This window comes from Bufo bufo, chromosome 3 (assembly GCF_905171765.1).
Source record: "Bufo bufo chromosome 3, aBufBuf1.1, whole genome shotgun sequence".
NCBI lineage: Eukaryota > Metazoa > Chordata > Amphibia > Anura > Bufonidae > Bufo > Bufo bufo.
The window spans coordinates 560,691,768-560,711,593 of NC_053391.1; the positions used below are offsets into that span (position 1 = coordinate 560,691,768).

The following is a 19,826-nucleotide window of genomic DNA, read 5'->3' on the forward strand; positions in this document are numbered from 1 at the left end:
GTCCATGCCAATCGGTTGTTCCTCACGGCATACGAGCGCCTTACATTGGGCCTGAGTTTCAATACCACTATTCAATCATTTGAATGGGATTGAGCTGCACATAGACCATGTGACCAATAAGCATGGTGTCACTGGCCTAGGATGAGCCTTCTCAATGGAGCACCATGAGCTCTTCAAACAGCTGATCGTGGGGTTGTCAAGAGTCGAATCCCCACCGGTCTCATGTTAATCCTCTTTTGACTGTGGACAGTGGCGTACATAGAGAGGTAAGGGGCCCCATAGCAAGGATCAAACCAGGCCCCCCACACAGGACAGAAGGGTTTCTGCCTAAACCCTTTTCAATGACCCTTGGGCCATTATTCCACAGCTTTCTTTGGTAAAAGTTTTTTTTTATTTTTTTTATTTTTTTTTTATTTATAGAGGGCAGAGTCCTGACTCAGTTTTTTTTTTTTTTTCAACCTCAGTAGAAGATGAGATAATTCCAACTAAGACTTGGCCCCATAGCAGTCGCATGGTCTGCCGCTATGGTAGTTATGCCCCTGATAGTGTATAACCTACCTTCATAGGTTCACCTACTTTTTTTTGCCTTGATTGCGTAAACAACAACTTTCCAATAATTATCAAAATGACTTCTTTTATTAGTGGGGGCTCTCTGATAGTGTGGTGGAGCCAAAGTCATGGGGGATTTATATTCTCTATGGCTTCCCTGTCAGCCTATCAGCAAAAATAATCCTGTGTTTGCCGCCCTAAAGACAGAATTCATAACCCTTACTATGTCTTCTGCTGACAGACTTGCAGGATGATGGTGGAGCATTTGACAGCCAGATATGAATTTCTTGTTGGAAGCCCATATAATCCTATTTTAAGAGGTTAAGTTGATTTTTGGAATGCTAATGTCAATGATGAGGTTGTGATGTCTTTCTCCATGACACGAAAAGGGAGCTAGACTGTAAGATCGACCATGCTCACACAGTAGAGGAAGAAAGCTCCTCAGGCTGTGTTCACATCTGCTTTATGGTCTCTGTCTGTAATGAAAACCAAAACGTAGTGCTGGACCCGTCACACGTCAAACACCAACTTATAATGGAGTCTGTCAGGTTTCGCCAGTATCCTTTGTTCCCCCGGATGCAGTGCTATTTTTTATTTTTATTTTTTTATTTTTTTTACTGTCAGATATGGCAAAATTTAAAACCGAGCCACCAACGCAAATGTTGACAAAGCCTTAATAAAAAAAAAAATCTGTTATCTCAGTATTATCCTGTATTGATTAGATTGGCAGAGACTATATACAAGTACAAGTTGGCTGTTTTGCATCTCTCCGTATATGATTTGTGTGCATCTCTACCCCCAGGTAATGCAGTGGAAGTTCTAAAAGAATGGACAGTTCTGGGCAAAAAGAAGGTAAAGCTAATGCGGTTTTCTGGACGGCTCAAACATTCATTAAAGGGGTTGTACGCTTTTGAAAATGTCTTTTCATTAGATGGTCCCACTGCTTTGACCTCCACCACTCTTCTGTATTCTGTGGGGAGGCGAACCTGGCAGGAGGTGTCCGTTTCCCCTTTAGCATGACCTCAGGGTGAAATGAAGCATTACACAGTTCTCATGGACCGCTCAGGTTCTCCAGAGTAAAAGGCGCTCTCTACTCTAGCTAAGAGATGTTAAACTCAACTATTTTGACAGGTTTCCCTCATAGGGAATGTTAAAAAATGGTTTTATCTAAGGTGTACAACCCCTTTAGGGTACATTCATACAACAGTATGTTTTTTGCGGTGCGCAAAACACACACAGCGGCCGTGTGCGTTCCGTATTTTGCGAAACAAACCCTGCCAACCTTATGATGGTAATGTCTATTCTTGTCCGCAGTTGCGGAGAAGAATAGGACATGACCTATCTTTTGGGTCCACATGCAGACACACAAATGCGGTCGTGTGAATGTACCCTTAAAGAGGACCTGTCCCCTCTCCTGACATGTCTGTTACCTGCATTCTCTGTGTAATAACAATTCTGGGGAATATTTCCTTCACTCTGTGCTGATTCTTTGTTATGATTGAGTGGCTGGCAGCTTGTAATGAAGGTCCAGACAGGTGACAGTTGGGGGGTGTCCCTGCACTGACACTGCCTCACTGATTGGGTGCCACACCCGCAGTTGGTTAGAATTTCTAACAGGAGTAGTAAAAGAATGGCACAACATAGTCATAAGAATAGAGGATCCAGAATTGTTACATGAGAAATGCAAGTAGTTGCCAAAAAAGACTTGTCAGGAGAGGGAGCAGGTCCTCTTTAAATGTTATATTGTAGACCCTTGGTGATATTCTTTCTTCTCTGAGAATTTAATATGATCAGGACCAGCCTCTAGGTGCAGACCATGTAAAGCTGTGCTGGTCATACAGTGGAGCCTGCAATGACTCCCTGATCAGATGACAAGTGTTGGCTTTAAAGGGGTTGTCCACTTCTTCTTTTTAAATATGGATGACCTATCCTCAGGATAGGTCATCAATATCAGATTTGCAGGGGGCGATCCTCAGCTGTTTGATGAGAAAGCAGCGCTTGTGCCAACGCAGCCTTCTCTTACTTCTTTACCTGCTCTCCGTCGGTGAGCAAGTATAATTACAGCTCAAACATCCCATTCACTTTATTGGGACGGCTCTGTAGTATTCACTTGAAGAGGACAGAGCCATGCCATTGACATGAATGGGATGGCTGAGCTGTAATTATACTTGCTCACCGACGGAGAGCAGGTAAAGAAGTAAGAGAAGGCAGCGTTGGCACAAGCGCTGTGTTCTCTTGAAACAACTGGACTTAAGACATCAATACTAAAAAAGTGGACAACCCCTTTAAGCTCAGACTATGGAAGAGTAAACCTCATGAAAGTAATTACTTTTAGGGCTGTGTCATATGGGACGTATAGTTATCTTAATGTGTTTGCCTCTACAGTGACTTGACAATTCCACTTTGCACGTAATGTCAATGGCAGGTCACTTCAAAGAGAGCGCGCTCTAAACACCACCCCAGCATTCTCAGAAAAAAAATCCACATTTAAGGGTCCATTCACACATCCGCAATTCTGTTCCGCATTCTGCGGAACGGAATTGCGGAACCATTCATTTATATGGGGCCTCACTATGTGCTGCCCGGATCCGGAATTGCAGGTCCGCAATTCCGTTCCCGAAAAAAATAAAACATGTCCTATTCTTTAGATTCCAAGATTAGGCATTTTCTATTAAGTGCCGCCGATGTGCGGTCCGCAAAACACACTCGGATGTGTGAATGGACCCTTACATTGGTAAGCCAGCACAATGCAGGTGATGTCGGCTTATCTCCTCGCCACTGTACGTTCAGACTGCCAGGTGGACATATTGCCTTTGTGTGACGATGCTGTACGTAAATTCATAGGCACCAAACCTACGTTCCGTCACTTCCAAGTCGGAGACTCCTTCTTTATATTTGGGGTTTGACACCTCTATTGCTGTGGCCGCTTTGTGTAGAACCACAGCTTTTGTCATTTCTCATTTTCACATTATTTAATAGAACAAGAAGAAGAAGACTAAGCCAAAAGCTGAACCTGCACCTGCCACCAATACAGTGGACGCTGGGAAAGTGGCCCCTGCGGAGGGAGAGCAGAAAGCCACATCTCCTGACAAAAGTGGACTCAATGGTTATCATATAAATGGTTCCACCCATGACACTGAGTCGGTGGATTCATTCAGTGAGGGTTTGGATGCGCTTTCTTTGGATGCCAGAGAGCTGGAAGACTCTGAGCCGACCACCCCTGATGTATCTGATCACCCAGGTGAGAGAGAAATGTAATTTATGGGCATTGCAGTCACTGAAAGGTGTTGTCCAGGGTTTTACCATTGATGCCATGTCCTCAGAATAGGCTATGAATATCTGGTAGGTGGGGTTCCATCACCCCACATCCACACCAGTTAACGGTTTTGGGGCTAGTCTGTGTCAGAAAGATACAAATCCATCCATTGTGCGGTGGACTGCAGCTTCCATTCACTTCACTGGAAGCAGCAATGCAGTGACCTGTTCTGTCCACTACTCAGTGGATGGAGCTGTGATGATCCAACGCCGGAGCTACTGCAGAACATCTGACCAGCAGTGGTGAGGGCTAATTAGTAGTAAAATGGTGGACAATCTTTTACATTATGGGGTTAAAAGGTAAGGAGTTGTCTGCTTTAACTCAGTTTTATGTGCCGAATTTGGAAAAATGGATGTCCTAGCGAGATCCACGCTCTTGGCCCATTATATTGAAGACCTGCTGCAAAGAACAGCTCTCTCCTTTTGAAGGACCAGTTCGCCTCCCATAACACAGGCAGCCCAGGGATTTCATATCACTATTCTGTATTTTATGCAATGGTCTTCTCTTTGCAGCCACCACACTTCATAATGGCCGTCCAGATCTAGACCTCAAACTGACCACATCTCACCTGCCTCCGAACCTGCAACAGAAGCATGGCCACTCAGACCACAGGCACAACAAAGCTCGCTCTGGAAGTGTATCTAGCTCTCAGTCACTGTCTTCATCTTTAGCCGAGGATGTTCATGGATCCTCAGGATCTAGGAAACTTGGTAAGGCAACGGAACGGACATGCCATATGCTGATCATTTCCCTTCCAAATCTAAACCAGTAAAAATCTGTAAATGGTGGCCGGGCTAAAGCCTCCAAGAACTTTTGCTTATTCCACATCGTTACGATGCAGGGTACGCGTTAGGCTTCTACCTTCAGACATATGCCCTACTGACGGCACTGACATGTCACTGTATAGGTATTTAGTGGCATGCTGTATGTTGCCCTATACCAATATAAGAAGGGTACCACACCGTGTACTTTTATGCCTAGAAAAACTACGTTTGTCTATACAGTAAGAAAACACTATACCAATGTACCAGCTCGATGGAGTCCACTATTGGCTTCATTTGGATGAATGAGACCCTATGGATATATTTGACACAGGATAACTTCCTGACATATATGGCAAAAGTAGGACTCAAATGAATGCAATATGCTCTGTTCACATTGGTTTTGAGTATTAAGTTTACTGTATAGGCCAGGAAAGTTTCTGATCTACAGGTCAACACTTAAAATCACTGCCCCACTTTCTAAATGACTAAAAGAATAATGAGTAATTTTAAATCTAAAATATCCAGTCATTTGAAACATTCTTTGTATTTCACAGGTGCTAATATAGAGAAGTCTATGAAGGACCTGCAGCGCTGCTCTGTGTCCCTGGCACGGTATCGCATAGTTGTGAAGGAAGAAATGGATGCCTCTATCAAGAAGATGAAGCAGACTTTTTCAGAACTGCAGATCTGGTAAGCTGGCTACCAGTAAATAGGGGGGGATTTATCATAGACCAGGGTGTTACATTGGTCTATGATCTCCTCTGTGCTGCCTGAGGATGTGCCTAATTTATGATGAGGTGCTCCCCTCGTCATTAAATGGATGCATTCTCCAGCAGTCCGTGCGCCTAAAGAGAAATCTACGGCTGGCTTAGATTTGTCTTTTCTACCAGAAAATTTCTGTAAAAGATGATAAACATGTCGGATATGCTGGCCCCGTCCCCTTGCGTAACGCCACTTTTAAAAAGTTGCAAGCACAAGGTTTGCAGCTTTTTTACACCAGAAAACGGGGGGGTTAGTGATTTATGTGGGAATTTAATGTTTTATGTAACTTATTGTAATACAATTTGTGTTTTCATGATTGGAGAATAACATCTCTTTCCGAAGGCTTAAGTTATTAGTGTCAAAATAGCTTAAATTTATGCGTGTATGTGAGTTTCCATTCCTAAGTGCTTCGCTGTTGTTTTTTCCTATCCCACTGCCTTGGGATATGACAACACACATGAGAAGAGGCTGATAAAACCAGTGCGAGGTAAAGATTTGTTCAATAGCAGCCAACCGGATCGGTACATATGTTTTTGTAATTATTATATTTTTTTTAACACTTTGTTCCCATCTGTGTTAGAGGTTTATTAAGGGCCTCCTCGCAGATTCTGTCTAAAGTGCTTAAATGATAGACTAAATAAGGTGCTATTTTGTTCGGTGACTGATACCGTGAAGGAATGCAGTACGTCGGACGGCGTTGTTGGATCCGGCACTGCCCTTATTTTCTGTGGTGTGTACAGAACCTTTATTATGTGAAACTACTTTTCCCCATAGTTACCAGCAATGTCAGTTTATTAGGAAATGTAGAGTTCTTCCTGTGGCAGTTTAGTTTCTTGCATGCTGAATTGCCTGCTTGTTATAGAATAGCCATTTTAAAAGGTTATGTTCTCATACTGTGCATTAGTGGAGGTGATGAACAGAAGCTCATACGATGGGCCTTGTCTTATCTGTGATAATCAAAGAATGTATCAAAGGCAGGAAATGTGTTAAAATAACCTAGGATCCTATACTCAGTCTCCCTCTGCTCCAGCGCTGTTATTTCGATGCTCCGTGCAGGTCTCTTGTTTAATTGGCTGCAGCGGTGACATGCCCTGATTCCCCACATTATTGACCTCAGAGGTCTAAAGCCGTACAGCACTGAGGGAAGTAATTGGCTGCAACTAGAGATGAGCGAATCGACTGAGTGAAACATCCAAAGTGGATTTGCATAAAACTTTGTTCTAATACTGTATGGAGCAGGAGCTCCATACAGTATTAGAATGTATTGGCTCTGATGAGCTTCACATATTAACTTCAGAAATAAATTTATACTGTGAAAAAACATTTCCCTCTGGTTCGGTTCCAAGTGGGGACACATCAGAGAAGGTTTTAGACCGGTATCAGCTCTCTAGCACGTACCGTTCCTGAGATATTCCCCAAAAATGTGAATATGGCACAGCACATGACCTACATTAGCCAATAGAAGCCAATAGAAGCCTGCAGGTCTTTCGCTTCATATCCCAACTGCCATACACACGGTCACATGTCCCTTATCAGCCAATAGAAGCTCGCAGGTCCTTAGTCTCCACCTACACACAGTTTTACACTAGGTTTCCATAACCCAGCCATTTTTCTTCACTGCTGCAGGTCAGCTTTAAAGGGGCAGGGTGCTGTGGATGACACTGTCAAGGGAATGGAGTGCTGTGGAGGTCACAGTTCAGGGGTCAGGTAGGGTGGCCTCCAGGTGCCGCTAAGCCACGACCCCGATCTGGTTATGTCACGCCCCTTCCCACTGCAAAGCCGACAGGGATTGAAAAAATGGGTGGGTGGGAGTGACTGTAACTTTCATTGTGCTGCTGTCTGAGAGTGAGCTGTTCAAAAGGACATCCCTGCGTGAGAGATTCCCAAAAACATGCATTAGCTAATAGAAGCCTGGTCACATGACCCTTATCAGCCAATAGAAGCTCACAGGCCCTTAGTCTCCACATACAGTTTTACACCAGGTTTCCATAACAACCCAGCTATTTTTCTTCACTGCTGTAGGTCAGCTTTAAAGGGGAAGGGCGCTGTGGATGATACTGTTAAGGGAGCAGAGTGCTGTGGAGGTCACAGTTCAGGGGCAGGTAGGGTGGCCATTCAAGCCACCCTCAAAAGATGGACTTAAACCCCACCCCTGCTAAGCCTTGCCCCTTCCCACTCCGCAGCTGACTGGGATTGAAAAAAAAGAAGGTAAAAATCTACTTCTGTCAGCTGCAGGAGTGGGAGGGAGGGTGACTTTCTCCCTGCAGCTCACGCTCAGACAGCACAGTGCTGCTTTCTGAGAGCGAGCTGTTCAAAAGGACATCCCTGTGTCCGTCCAGCCTAAAACCGGACCTCTGGCCACCCTAGGGGCAGGCTGCTGTGGAGGTCACAGTTTAGGGCATGGTCCACTCTGGAGGTCAGTGTTAAGGGACAGATTCCTGTGGAGGCCACTGTTAAGAGGACGGGGACGGGGTGTTATGGAAATCACTGTTAAGGAGATGGGGTACTGTGGAGGTCACTAATAAATGGGCAGCTTCTATGGAGGTCACTGATAAGGGGACAGGAAACTGTGGAGGTCACAGTTGAGGCGACGATCCGCTATGGAGGTCAGTGTTAAGGGGCGGTGTGCTGTAGAGGTCACTGTTAAGGGGGCAGAGTGTTGTGGAGGTCACATTTTAAGGGATCAGAGCTCTGTAGAGGTCACTGTTAAGGGGGCGGGTTATTGTGAAAGTCACTGTTAACGAGATGGGGTACTGTGGAGGTCACTAAAGGGGCGGCCGCTGTGGAGGTCACTGTTATAGTGGATACTGTATCTTTTAACGACCCACACAAACATTAAATGAAATATATCCGTGCGAAGCTGGGTCCTTCTGCATGTTTGTGTGTGTATATATATATATATATATATATATATATATGTGTGTGTATATATATATATATATATATGTGTGTGTATATATATGTATGTATATATATGTGTGTGTGTGTATATATATATATATGTGTGTGTGTGTGTATGTATGTGTATATATATATATATATATATATATATATATATATATATATGTATGTATGTGTGTATATATATATATATATATATATATATATATATATATATATATATATATATATATATATACATAATGTGTGTGTATATAATCTTTATAGCAGAAATTTTTGGGTCTCTATAAATATTTGATCTTGAAAGCGGAAATTCTAAGGTTTGCACGTGGTAGTCTTAAAGAACTTTTCCATCACAAATTTGTGGCCTTAGACTCGGAGCTTAGAAAGAACGACCGCTAGCCAGTCCCACACCCCTGCCATTCAAATCACCTCTACATGCCAGGAATGGTCTGCTCAGGTGGGTCACCGCCGATGATGATGTCTGTTCTTTAATCCCCTCTGAGCCCACTACCACCAATTTTTATTATGCTGGTAAAGACCCATAAACTGATTTAGATATTTCTGCTTAAGGCTACTTTTACACGAGCGTTTGGAGCGGATCCGTCTGATGTTTCATCAGACGGATCCGCTCCGATAATGCAGACGTTTGCATCCGTTCAGAACGGATCCGTCTGCATTATTACTTAGAAAATTTTCTAAGTCAGAAAGTAGCCTGAGCGGATCCGTTCAGACTTTACATTGAAAGTCAATGGGGAACGGATCCGCTTGAAGATTGAGCCATATGGTGTCATCTTCAAGCGGATCCGTCCCCATTGACTTCCATTATAAGTCTGGACGGATCCGCTCGCCTCCGCACGGCCAGGCGGACACCCGAACGCTGCAAGCAGCGTTTAGGTGTCTGCTCACTGAGCGGAGCGGAGGCTGAGCGCTGGCAGGCGGATGCATTCTCAGTGGATCCGCCTCCACTGAGAATGCATTAGGGCCAGACGGATGCGTTCGGGTCGCTCGTGAGCCCCTTCAAACGGAGCGCACGAGCGGACACCCGAACGCTCGTGTGAAAGTAGCCTAAGATGGTTCTTTACAAGGATCTCGTCAATTATCACATCCTTGTGTAAAATCCTTGTAGAATAGCTTTATTTCCTATTATTCGCAGTCTTTCATGAGGTAACTACTGCGGTTGTGTGGTGGCTTCCCTTTATGAGCGTGCTTTGATCCTGTGCTCATAACTTTCCCATTAATCCAGCTTTGGCGGTTTGGGTCACTCGCAGTCACTTTCCTTTTCTCGCTCACTCCTGGGTTTCGTTTCTTGCCGTTCACATGTTGACTGTCAGGAAATGTGGCCTTGGGCTGTTCCAACTCCCCAGCACCTTTGTCAGCCTCACCAGTACTGCCTTGTGCAAGGGAGGATTTATATGACCTGTGATAACACCCTACGCCTCATACTAACAAACAGGATCTGACCTGGAGAATTTCTGCTACTTAGCCTTTATTTTTTATGTGCAAATCATTCTTGATTTATAGATGATTCCTTTACAAGCTGTATTAAGTATCTGGCTGAAGCTGTGGCTGCTTCATAGCTTTTCTTTAACCATTTCCCAGCCTTAGAAGTTTAGTGTTTTTTTTATAATTAGTCTGGGGGCCGCATTGTCACATTATTCTTTTTTGCGGCCCCTTGAAATAGAGCAAAGTTAATCAGCAATTGTGTGCATCAGCCTATTACACAGGCCAATGCAAAGTGAATGGGGAGGAATAATCGCTACCACAGTCATTGCTCCCTCATTGAGTTCTATTGATTATCGGTAGCCCATCCCTGATTACACGGGGAGATGCGCTGACGATAATCGTACATCTTTCATCCTGATAAAACATGCAAATCAGCCAATAAACGAGTGATTCCTTGTTTATCAGCTGATCGGGGGGGGGGGGGGGGCACAATTATACAGGAATGAGCGCTCCTATGAAGACTTGTTCCCAGTAATTGTCCCAAATATTGTGCCGTGTAATGATTTTTGACACATTCCTGCAGCATAGCCTTGAAACAGAAGATTCATACTTACCTGCTCCCTGCCGCTGTCTCCATCTTCCGGTCCGGCTGGCTATGGACATAGTCACGTGCTCCTCTCCATCCAATGACTGGCTTCAGTGGTGATGTGGCCACAAGCAGTGTTCCACAGCTGAAGTCAGTCATTTGCTGGAGACGTGCTCCGGGACCGGAAGATGGAGACAGCGAGACAATAACAAGTAAGCACTTATGTGTGTGTGTGTATGTATAAATATATAAAAAAAAAATATATATATATATATATATATATATATATAAGTAACACTGTATGTATGTTCAAAAGACCTCTGGGGGATCATGTGATCGCTGGGTTTAAACTGCAGAGCACTCCTTGAGTAGAAGGCAGAAGCGCTGATAAACTACGCCTGCCTTCTCCTCGGCTCCCCCACTCTCACTAATAGCCAGGTAACCGTCCTGATCCAGTGCAGGAGCTGTCATCCTTCCCTGTGCAGCGCTCCAGGAAGAAACACAGCTGATCGCACAATCAGCTGTGTTTCTATCCTGCAGGACGGGGGCCGTAAACCTTGGCTCTGGGGGCCGCAGGTTGTGCACCCCTGACATACATATTAGGGTCCTTTTACATGGCTCGATGTGGGACCACAAAGAGCATTGACTGACAGTAACACAATGTATACAATATATCGATCAGCACTGCGGGAAATAGAGTGGCCCAGGGCAGGCGTCCCATGTAGATAGAAGGAAAAGCGGACCGTCACTTGCTGTTAGTATATCATCTTGTCATTTATTGTCACATTCCAGTGACTCGTTTAGGCATACAATCTATCAGTTTGATAAAGGCAGATTGTATGCCGAAACCCGTCACTGGAATGTGACAATAAATGACAAGATTATATACTAACAGCGAGTGCCTGTCCGTTTTTCCTTTTATTGACAGGAACACAAGTCAGTTGTCACTTTTGCACGGACTGATGCAAGCTTCCTGGGTGACATACGATTATTCGCCCCCAATACAGTTTGTGGATTGCTAATCGCACCTCCTTTAACGCAGCGAGATGTGCTTTTGACAAACTCTTATGTTTGTGGCTACCTAAAAGCGTTTGCTTGTCTGTCAGTGGGGGTAGTAGAGCCTAACGAGCCTTCGTTCCCAACCATCGGTCTGTGTAGGAGTGCCTTAGGCCCCTTTCACACGAGCGAGTTTTCCACGCGGGTGCAATGCGTGACTCAATCCTGACCCATTCGTTTCAATGGGTCTGTGTACATGAGCCTTTTTTTGTTTTTTCACACATCAGTCCTGCGTTGCGTGAAAAACGCAGCATGTTCTATATTTGGCGTTTTTCACCTGGCCCTGGCCACATGGAAGTGCACGGGGCTTCAGTGAAAAATGCATTGCACCCGCAGGCAAGCATGGATGTAATGCGTTTTTCACTGATGAATGCTAAGAGATGTTGTTTGTAAACCTTCAGTTTTTTTATCACGCGTGTGAAAAATGCTTTGCACTCGCACGAAAAAAAATAACTGAACGTAATTGCAGGCAAAAATGACTGAACTTGCTTGCAAAATGGTGCGAGTTTTACTGAATGCACCCAGAGCCAATCCGTATCGTTCATGTGAAAGAGGCCTTAAAGGTTAACGAAACCTTTGGTGAAAAATAAAGGGGCAGTAGCACTACTCGGAGCCTTCTCTCCCTTCGGCTTTCATTAGATCTGCTTGGCCTTTGGTGTGTGTGGACTAAAGAACCATAGAAAGTATATGGGATATGTACTCCAACACTAGAAAGCAGAGCCGGTGAGAGCTGAAGAGGCCCCTTCGTTTTTATTTAAAGGTTTAGTTACCCTTTATGTTAAAGCAAGTGTTAACCAGGAAGCTCAGATCCGTATGGTGGGCAGAACTACGGTTCACTTGGCTGCTTTGGTTTTCTGCCAGCTGGAACCTCCTTCAATAAATATCAAGGGAAGAACTTTCTCCAGCTTCAGACCGGATTTTGTAACATTACTGTTCCAGCTAGGGTGGTGGCTTGTTTTTTACTGCACAATGGACACAAAATATTTAAAGGGAATGTGTCATCAGAAAAATACTTTTCATTTTTTTCAATAACTTTGTGATATTTTTAATTTTCTGTGTCACTGTCTATATTAAAAGAAAAAAATAAAATAAAATCCTGCAGTTTTTGTACTGGCCGCTAAGCCTAATAACAGGCCCCACTTGGTCTGTACAGATTACTTTTAGTCGTCCCATTATCAAAGGCAGGATTACAATGACAGGTCTCACATATATATGTATCATACAGAATGCACCATTCTCAATAGGTGATATCACAGCTTATCTACTCCCTCCTTACCTTTGTACACAGCATGCCTAGAAGACTCTCCCCTAGAAGTCAGTTAGGTCGCTCTTGTCCCATTGTTGTTTCTGTGGCCCAAGTGGCTGCTGTAAAGCATATCTCTAAATTCTGCTCAGACAAGATGGCAACCCCCATAATCAGATTCAGCAAATAGAATTAAAAAAATCTGCAATGAAAAAATAAAAATTTAGAAAAAAGCATGTGTGTCAGTGGTTTTAATTTGGACCATCAAGCAATCCCGAGAACTAAAGGCAAGTGCCATGAGAATTGAGCGGTGGTGCGCATGCATGTCCACCACACTCGGTTCTATTGGACGGCTGCTAGCACTGTGCTGGGCAGTCCCATAGAATAGAGTGAATCAGGACGCGCACCACCACTCCGTTCTCTTGGAGCAGTTCATTGGCACTTGTGAGACCCCTCATTCTCAAGATTTCCAGGGGTCCTAGTGGTCAATATTTAAACACATCCCCTGTCCTGTCGGTGGGGAATAAGTGTTATTAGTGACACAACCCCTTTAAGTTCACAATTCAGGTTTTACTTTACTCCACGCATTGTACATACAATAAGATCTAGAGGTCCTGTAGAATACAACCGGACGACTTAGTCCAGTAATTGTTGGGATGGATGCTTGCTTCCTTTACTTTGGACACTTCCCTGAAGCCAATAGATTACAGATGGTTTTAAAGCGATCTGTAGCCTGCCCCTTATGATCAAGGTATAGATTACCTTAGAGGTTGTACAGCAACTTATATTGATGACCTATTGTCAAGATAGGTCATCAATATCTGATCGGCAGACGTCCGGCACCCTCACTGATCAGCTGCTTGCAGAGGAGGTGGCGCTCCATGCAAGCCCTGCTTCCTGTTCATTGCAGCGCCCGTTGTCCCAGAAGCGCAGTGTAATTACAAGTACTTGCTCTTTCCACTTGAATTGAGCGAGTAGATGTAATTACACTGCACCGCCGCTCCAGAGGAGACGACCCGTAGTGTAATGAAGAGGAAGCGACGCTCACCTAGTTAGACCTCCGCCGATCAGATATTCATGAGCTATCGTGAAGACAAGTCATCAGTATAAATCGCTGCACAACCCCTTTTAAGGGTTAATGCACACGTTGTGAATCTTCCATGCAAGAAGTGAATAACATTTGCCAAAATTCACATACACATTGCATACTTTATACATGTGGAAATTGACTTGCCTGCGGATTTTAAAATCCATGGCCTGTCAATTGTGCGGTTCCGCACCTTATGTAGATTGGTTTTTCCTATAGACTAAAACACACAGAAAATGTGCACCAAAAAGGCATAAAAAGTGTTAATTTGTGGGGGGTTTTTTGCATGGATTTTCTGCTGTTTTTATGCATACAAATGCACAAGGTGCAGGTACCCCAGGTGGGGTTTTCCAGGCATATAGAATTGATGAGGTAACCTAAAATGCAGCAAACAAAATGCCAACTTTTACAAGTATTTGAGGCCACCCAGTATTTGTAACCAGTAAATTCTCTACATTTTCATGTTACTGTAGTTGAGCTTGATTCAGAAGTATATTATGTAAGTTTTTGCAAGATTTAATAAATACTGCAAAAGAAATGAAAATGGAGAACAATCAATCTTTTAGTCCTAATCGTGAGTGTTCAAGCTGTATTTTCTAATGTGCGTAAAACGCAAACAGTGCCAATATGTACATAATCTGTGTGCTGTAGATATTAATGTTATACACAGCAGTTTTTTTTAATCTACCGGCAGGACAGGTAGATGGGAAATTGTCCCAATTAGGGACAATGAAGCTCTGATGCCACCTACTGGCAGGGTGACCACCTTTCAGCCACATAATCCAAGCTTCCAGTCATAGTGTATATACAGAAATGTGCATTTCTAGACCTACAGATTTGACTGTCCCCACCATTGGGTGGCATTTTTTAAATATTAATGATGCTGACAATTTTTGCTTTTGTTTTCTCAGCCTCATGGACAGAGAAGTGGCATTGCTAGCGGAAATGGATAAGGTGAAAGCCGAAGCAAGTAAGTAGAGAATGACACCTTACAAATATGAAATGATATATGGGTAACTTATAGAAACCTGAACACCATCTGCTTTTGCTTACCGTTTAAATATCCTGATGTTTTTTCCTTATTTTAACTTATTGATTTTTATACCATTAGAATAGAGACAAAAAATAAAAATCAGACTATATACAAAAGCATGTGCAAAACCAACTGACAGTTCTCCCAAGGTAGCTCAAAATAGTATTAAAGGCTTTTTCTGGGAGTGAAATATTGATGAACTATCCAGAGAAAAGGTCATTAATATCTGATCGGTGGGGGTCTGTTTCCCAGTACTCATGTTGATCAGCTGATTAGAGAGGCCGTGGCTTCTTTTTAGGCCAGTGACGTCACATCGGTCTCATGGCCCATGTGCAGCTCAGTCCAAAGTGAATGGACCTGAGCTGCAATACCAAGCACAGCCACTATACAGTGTATGGCTCTGTGCTTAGGGCTCTTTCACACTTTCGTTATTGTCTTCCGGCATAGAGTTCCGTCGTCGGGGCTCTATGCCGGAAGAATCCTGATCAGGATTATCCTAATGCATTCTGAATGGAGAGAAATCCGTTCAGGATGCATCAGGATGTCTTCAGTTCCGGAACGGAACGTTTATTGGCCGGAGAAAATACCGCAGCATGCTGCGCTTTTTGCTCCGGCCAAAAATCCGGAACACTTGCCGCAAGGCCGGATCCGGAATTAATGCCCATTGGAAGGCATTGATCCGGATCCGGCCTTAAGCTAAACGTCGTTTCGGCGCATTGCCGGAGCCGACATTTAGCTTTTTCAGAGTGGTTACCATGGCTGCCGGGACGCTAAAGTCCTGACAGCCATGGTAAAGTGTAGCGGGGAGCGGGGGAGCAGCATACTTACCGTCCGTGCGGCTCCCCGGGCGCTCCAGAGTGACGTCAGGGCGCCCCAAGCGCATGGATCATGTGATCACATGGACACGTCATCCATGCGCATGGGGCGCTCTGACGTCATTCTTGAGCGCCCCGGGATCCGCACGGACTGTAAGTATACCGCTCCCCCGCTCCCCACTACTACTATGGCAACCAGGACTTTAATAGCGTCCTGGGTGCCATAGTAACACTGAAAGCATTTGGAAGACTGTTCCGTCTTCAAATGCTTTCAGTACACTTGCGTTTTTCCGGATCCGGCGGGCACCTCCGGCAACGGAAGTGCATGCCGGATCCCAACAACGCAAGTGTGAAAGAGGCCTTAGTGGTAAGGCCTGAGCGGACCAGATTGCCCCAGTCTCTTCAAACTGTTTATTGGTGGTGGATGTTGAACCCCCACCAATCTAATATCCTCTACCCTAGAATATTAGATAGAATATTTTACTCCCGGAAAACTGTCTTGTAATTTGGCGCCAGAAGACTGTCCCAACGTGTAGTACAATCTATAGCGGCAGCCTGAGGCTAGATTGCTGTTTTTTTTTTCTTCTTCTCCTCAGTTGTGTTCCACCTTTTTAATGAGACCAAGGAGGTGACTTCTGTTTCATCACTGATCTCTCTTCGTGTGTCTTTCCTAGTGGAGATCCTGGCTAGCCGTCAGAAGAAGGCAGAGGAGCTGAAGAAGCTGGCAGATGTAGCTGTGCGGATGTCTGAAGAACAGTTGTCAGAGCTTCGTGCAGACATCAAGGTTAGGCACTTATGGTGAAGACATTAAATCCCAGCAGTGTGGATTGTTAGGTTGCCCGTACATGTTGCACCCAAGCCATGGTAGTTGTACACGGATTACCACTAAATGCTCTGCTGCACCTGCACTTGTTGTCGTATATGGCAGTTAGTAATATGCTGCAATGTGTGCTGGCACCCTTGGGGTGCAACCCGTGGTGCAGCTGGCCGCATGCGACCAAGCAACGCACACCCACCTACTACAGCCAGTGGCAGCACGATTTTGCAGCCATTGACCACCACGGACAGGTGTGGCTTGGCCGCCTGTGGCCATCTGCATTGTTGACTCATACTGTTACAAAGCTCAGGATTTTTATTGAAGTCACAGCCTAAGGTTGGTCGTTAATCTTGCTGGGCACAGTCTTTATATATGGCCTAAAAAGGTTTCAGAAGCTTTTTGCTCCCTCTTACCTTGTGTTAAATCTGATATGGTGTAACTAGTTTTATGACTGTACCTGCTGGATCACCCCTTTTAAGCAAGAGACTGCAATGTGCTGAAAATTTTAAAAAATAATAAACTTGCCAGTAGGTCTTTATTAGTCTTTGTATGGCCATACTCTGATAGCCCCTCAAACACACACAGCCAGTGCGGACCCGCCATTTGCGGGCTGTAATAGAGGTACGGGACACACCTGTTCGTGGCGCTGAGTCCAATCATGTAATTTTTTTTATCTTCATACTCATTTGCATTCTGATGACATGCTCCAACAAATCGGCAGTAAAATGCATTGATAGGACTCCTCGTTGAGTCCTCTCCAATATGTGCTTGAGCACGGGCGTCCTCTTAATGCATTTTACTGCTGGTTTGTGGCATCACAGCCTCAGCATGCAAGTGAGTATGAACAGAAAAATTACATAATTGAACTCGGCACCATATACACTATTCACCGCTTACTCTAGTTTGGGGGGTGTTTTAGAGCTGACAGATTCCCTTTAACCGCACAAAATATTTATTATACAGTGCATGGTATCGTACAGGCATTTCAGCTGTAGAAAATGATTATTGGGGATGACTTTGTCTTCAATAGTCTTTGTATGGCCAATAGGTCACCTTTGGTCTTTGTATAGCCATGCTCTGACAGCCTATTTAACGCTGCAACGTATTATACAGTGCCTGGTATCATATAGGCATTTCAGCTGTAGAAAAAGATTTTTGGTAATGTCTTTGTCTTCAATATATTTGAGCATATTCACTTTATCTTAAGCCCTAAACTGGTGCTACATTTATGTTTTACAGCATTTCGTCAGTGAGAGGAAGTATGATGAGGAGCTGGGCCGTGCTGCAAAGTTCACCGCTGACCTTGAGACTCTGAAGAAAAGCATTGAGTCCTTTGGACAAGGTTGGTCACCGTAGCCTTATATTGGGTGCCTACTCCGCTATTTTTCGAACTCTCATAGAAGGGAATAGAGGGAACTGCAAATGCTGCCTCTCCACACAGCAGCCAGAACCACCTCTGGAACATGCACCTGTCGGGCATTGATGGCATTTCCTGTGGATATGCCATGAATGTCCAGACGGGAATATCACTGTAACTGTATAAGTTAAAGTGACCCTCCGGTTCAAGAGAGAATTTCACCTTAACTGGGGAAGAAACAGAACACTTGCATGGTGGCCTCCTTCTCATCTTTTCAGCTGCAGATCCACCAATTCCCTGGCTTCTCTCTAAGATTGCTGCATTTGGTAGCCCAAGACACTTCCTGCTGCCCTTGAATTGGCCAGTGCTGCTCATGAGAACAATGCCGGTGAATCCATGCAGCGGGGCTGATCAAACAGAAAATGTTTTGGGCTACCAAATGCACAGGGTACATCCGGTAGTCTGAGGAGGAGTCCAGGAATGGACAGATCTGCAGCTGAAAAGATGAGGAGGGCACTATGTTCTCTAGCAGGGTTGTTTCCATACCAAAATTTTGATTCAGTTTCGATACCATAAAAAAGTATTGTGATACTCGATACCACGCAATAAAAATAAACTCCAAAAAATGCTGCGTGCATTCCGCATTTTATAGAACGTCCGGCCCATAATCGAACATAGTCCTATCCTATTTTTTGGGGGGACAAGGTGACTAAGAAAAAATGGCAAATCGTGCGGTTTTTATTATTTTTTCTGTTACAGCGTTCACCGCATAGATTTTTAAAATATTTTAATAGTTTGGTCTATTCAGATGTGGCGATATGTAATATGTTTTATTGTTTATATATTTTATATGTATAATTGGGAAAGGGAGTGATTTAAACGTAATATTTTGGTGTGTGTGTTGTGTTTTTATTTTTTTTATAACTATTTCCCCCCTTAGGGGCTAGATACTGGGATCTTTTAAAGGGCTTCTGTCACCCCACTAAAGTGATTTTTTTTTTTTTGGGCTAGTTAAATTAGTTCTATTGCGATATATGAAAATATAATGGTGTTACTTACTTTGATCCAGCAGTTTCTTCCAAAAACGAAGTTTTATAATATGTAACTTCGGTCTCTACCAGCAAGTAGGGCAGCTACTTGCTGGTAGCTGCTGCAGAAAACCGCCCCCTTGTCGTGTTGATTGACAGGGCCAGCCGGGATCTCCTCCTCCGGCCAGCCCTGTTGGCATTTCAAAAATCGCGCGCCTGTGTTCATTCGCCTGCGCCGATGACATCACCGAAATAGAAGACGTCATCGGCGCAGGCGCACTGAGGGAGTGCTGAGGAGACGAGCCTCCTCATCTCAGAGCGCCTGCGCCGAATGAACACAGGCGCACGATTTTTGAAATGCCGACAGGGCCGGCCGGAGGAGGAGATCCCGGCAGGCCCTGTCAATCAACACGACGAGGGGGCGGTTTTCTGCAGCAGCTACCAGCAAGTAGCCGCCCTACTTGCTGGTAGAGACCGAATTTACATATTATAAAACTTCGTTTTTGGAAGAAACTGCTGGATCAAAGTAAGTAAGACCATTATATTTTCATATATCGCAATATAACAAATTTAACTAGCCCAAAAAAAAACTAATCACTTTAGTGGGGTGACAGAAGCCCTTTAATCCCTTGTCCTATTCACCCTAACATAGCTCTATTAGGGTGAATAGGACTTCACACTCTCCCTGCTGGATTACAATGCTGGGGCTCCGATCAGAAGCGGCCACTGCCGCCAATGAGTGGAAGTGAGGGGACTCTGTGGCCACTGCCACCAATGATTTTAATACTGGGGGGTGTTGGGGGGGGGGGGGGGGGGGGCACTGCGCCATCAATGACTTAATACTGGGGAAGGGGGAGGGTGCACTGTGCCACCAATGATAACTAATGTTTAATACAATACAAATACAGGCGGCAGAAACACATTGCCGACACCCGACCTCTGACAGGGGGCTGCGATCAGTGACCACCTGAAGGGTTAATTGCCACGGACGCAGCGCCCTGTCAGAGGTAGGGTGCCGGCAATGTGTTTCTGCCGCCTGTATTTGTATTGTATTAAACGTTAGTTA

General features: G+C 44.4%; 1 protein-coding gene across 3 annotated transcripts in view; it reads left to right on the forward strand.

Moving 5' to 3' along the window:
* Window positions 1–19,826, forward strand: part of SPATS2 (spermatogenesis associated serine rich 2) — a 96,094-nt gene that overhangs the window by 70,288 nt on the left and 5,980 nt on the right. For all 3 annotated transcript variants that reach the window (XM_040425542.1, XM_040425543.1, XM_040425545.1), the window contains 7 exons: window positions 1,352–1,401; window positions 3,529–3,790; window positions 4,378–4,575; window positions 5,184–5,319; window positions 14,622–14,680; window positions 16,233–16,342; window positions 17,615–17,717. In XM_040425542.1, coding sequence (XP_040281476.1) covers window positions 1,352–1,401; window positions 3,529–3,790; window positions 4,378–4,575; window positions 5,184–5,319; window positions 14,622–14,680; window positions 16,233–16,342; window positions 17,615–17,717 — 918 coding nt within the window. The remainder of the gene's footprint in view (window positions 1–1,351; window positions 1,402–3,528; window positions 3,791–4,377; window positions 4,576–5,183; window positions 5,320–14,621; window positions 14,681–16,232; window positions 16,343–17,614; window positions 17,718–19,826) is intronic.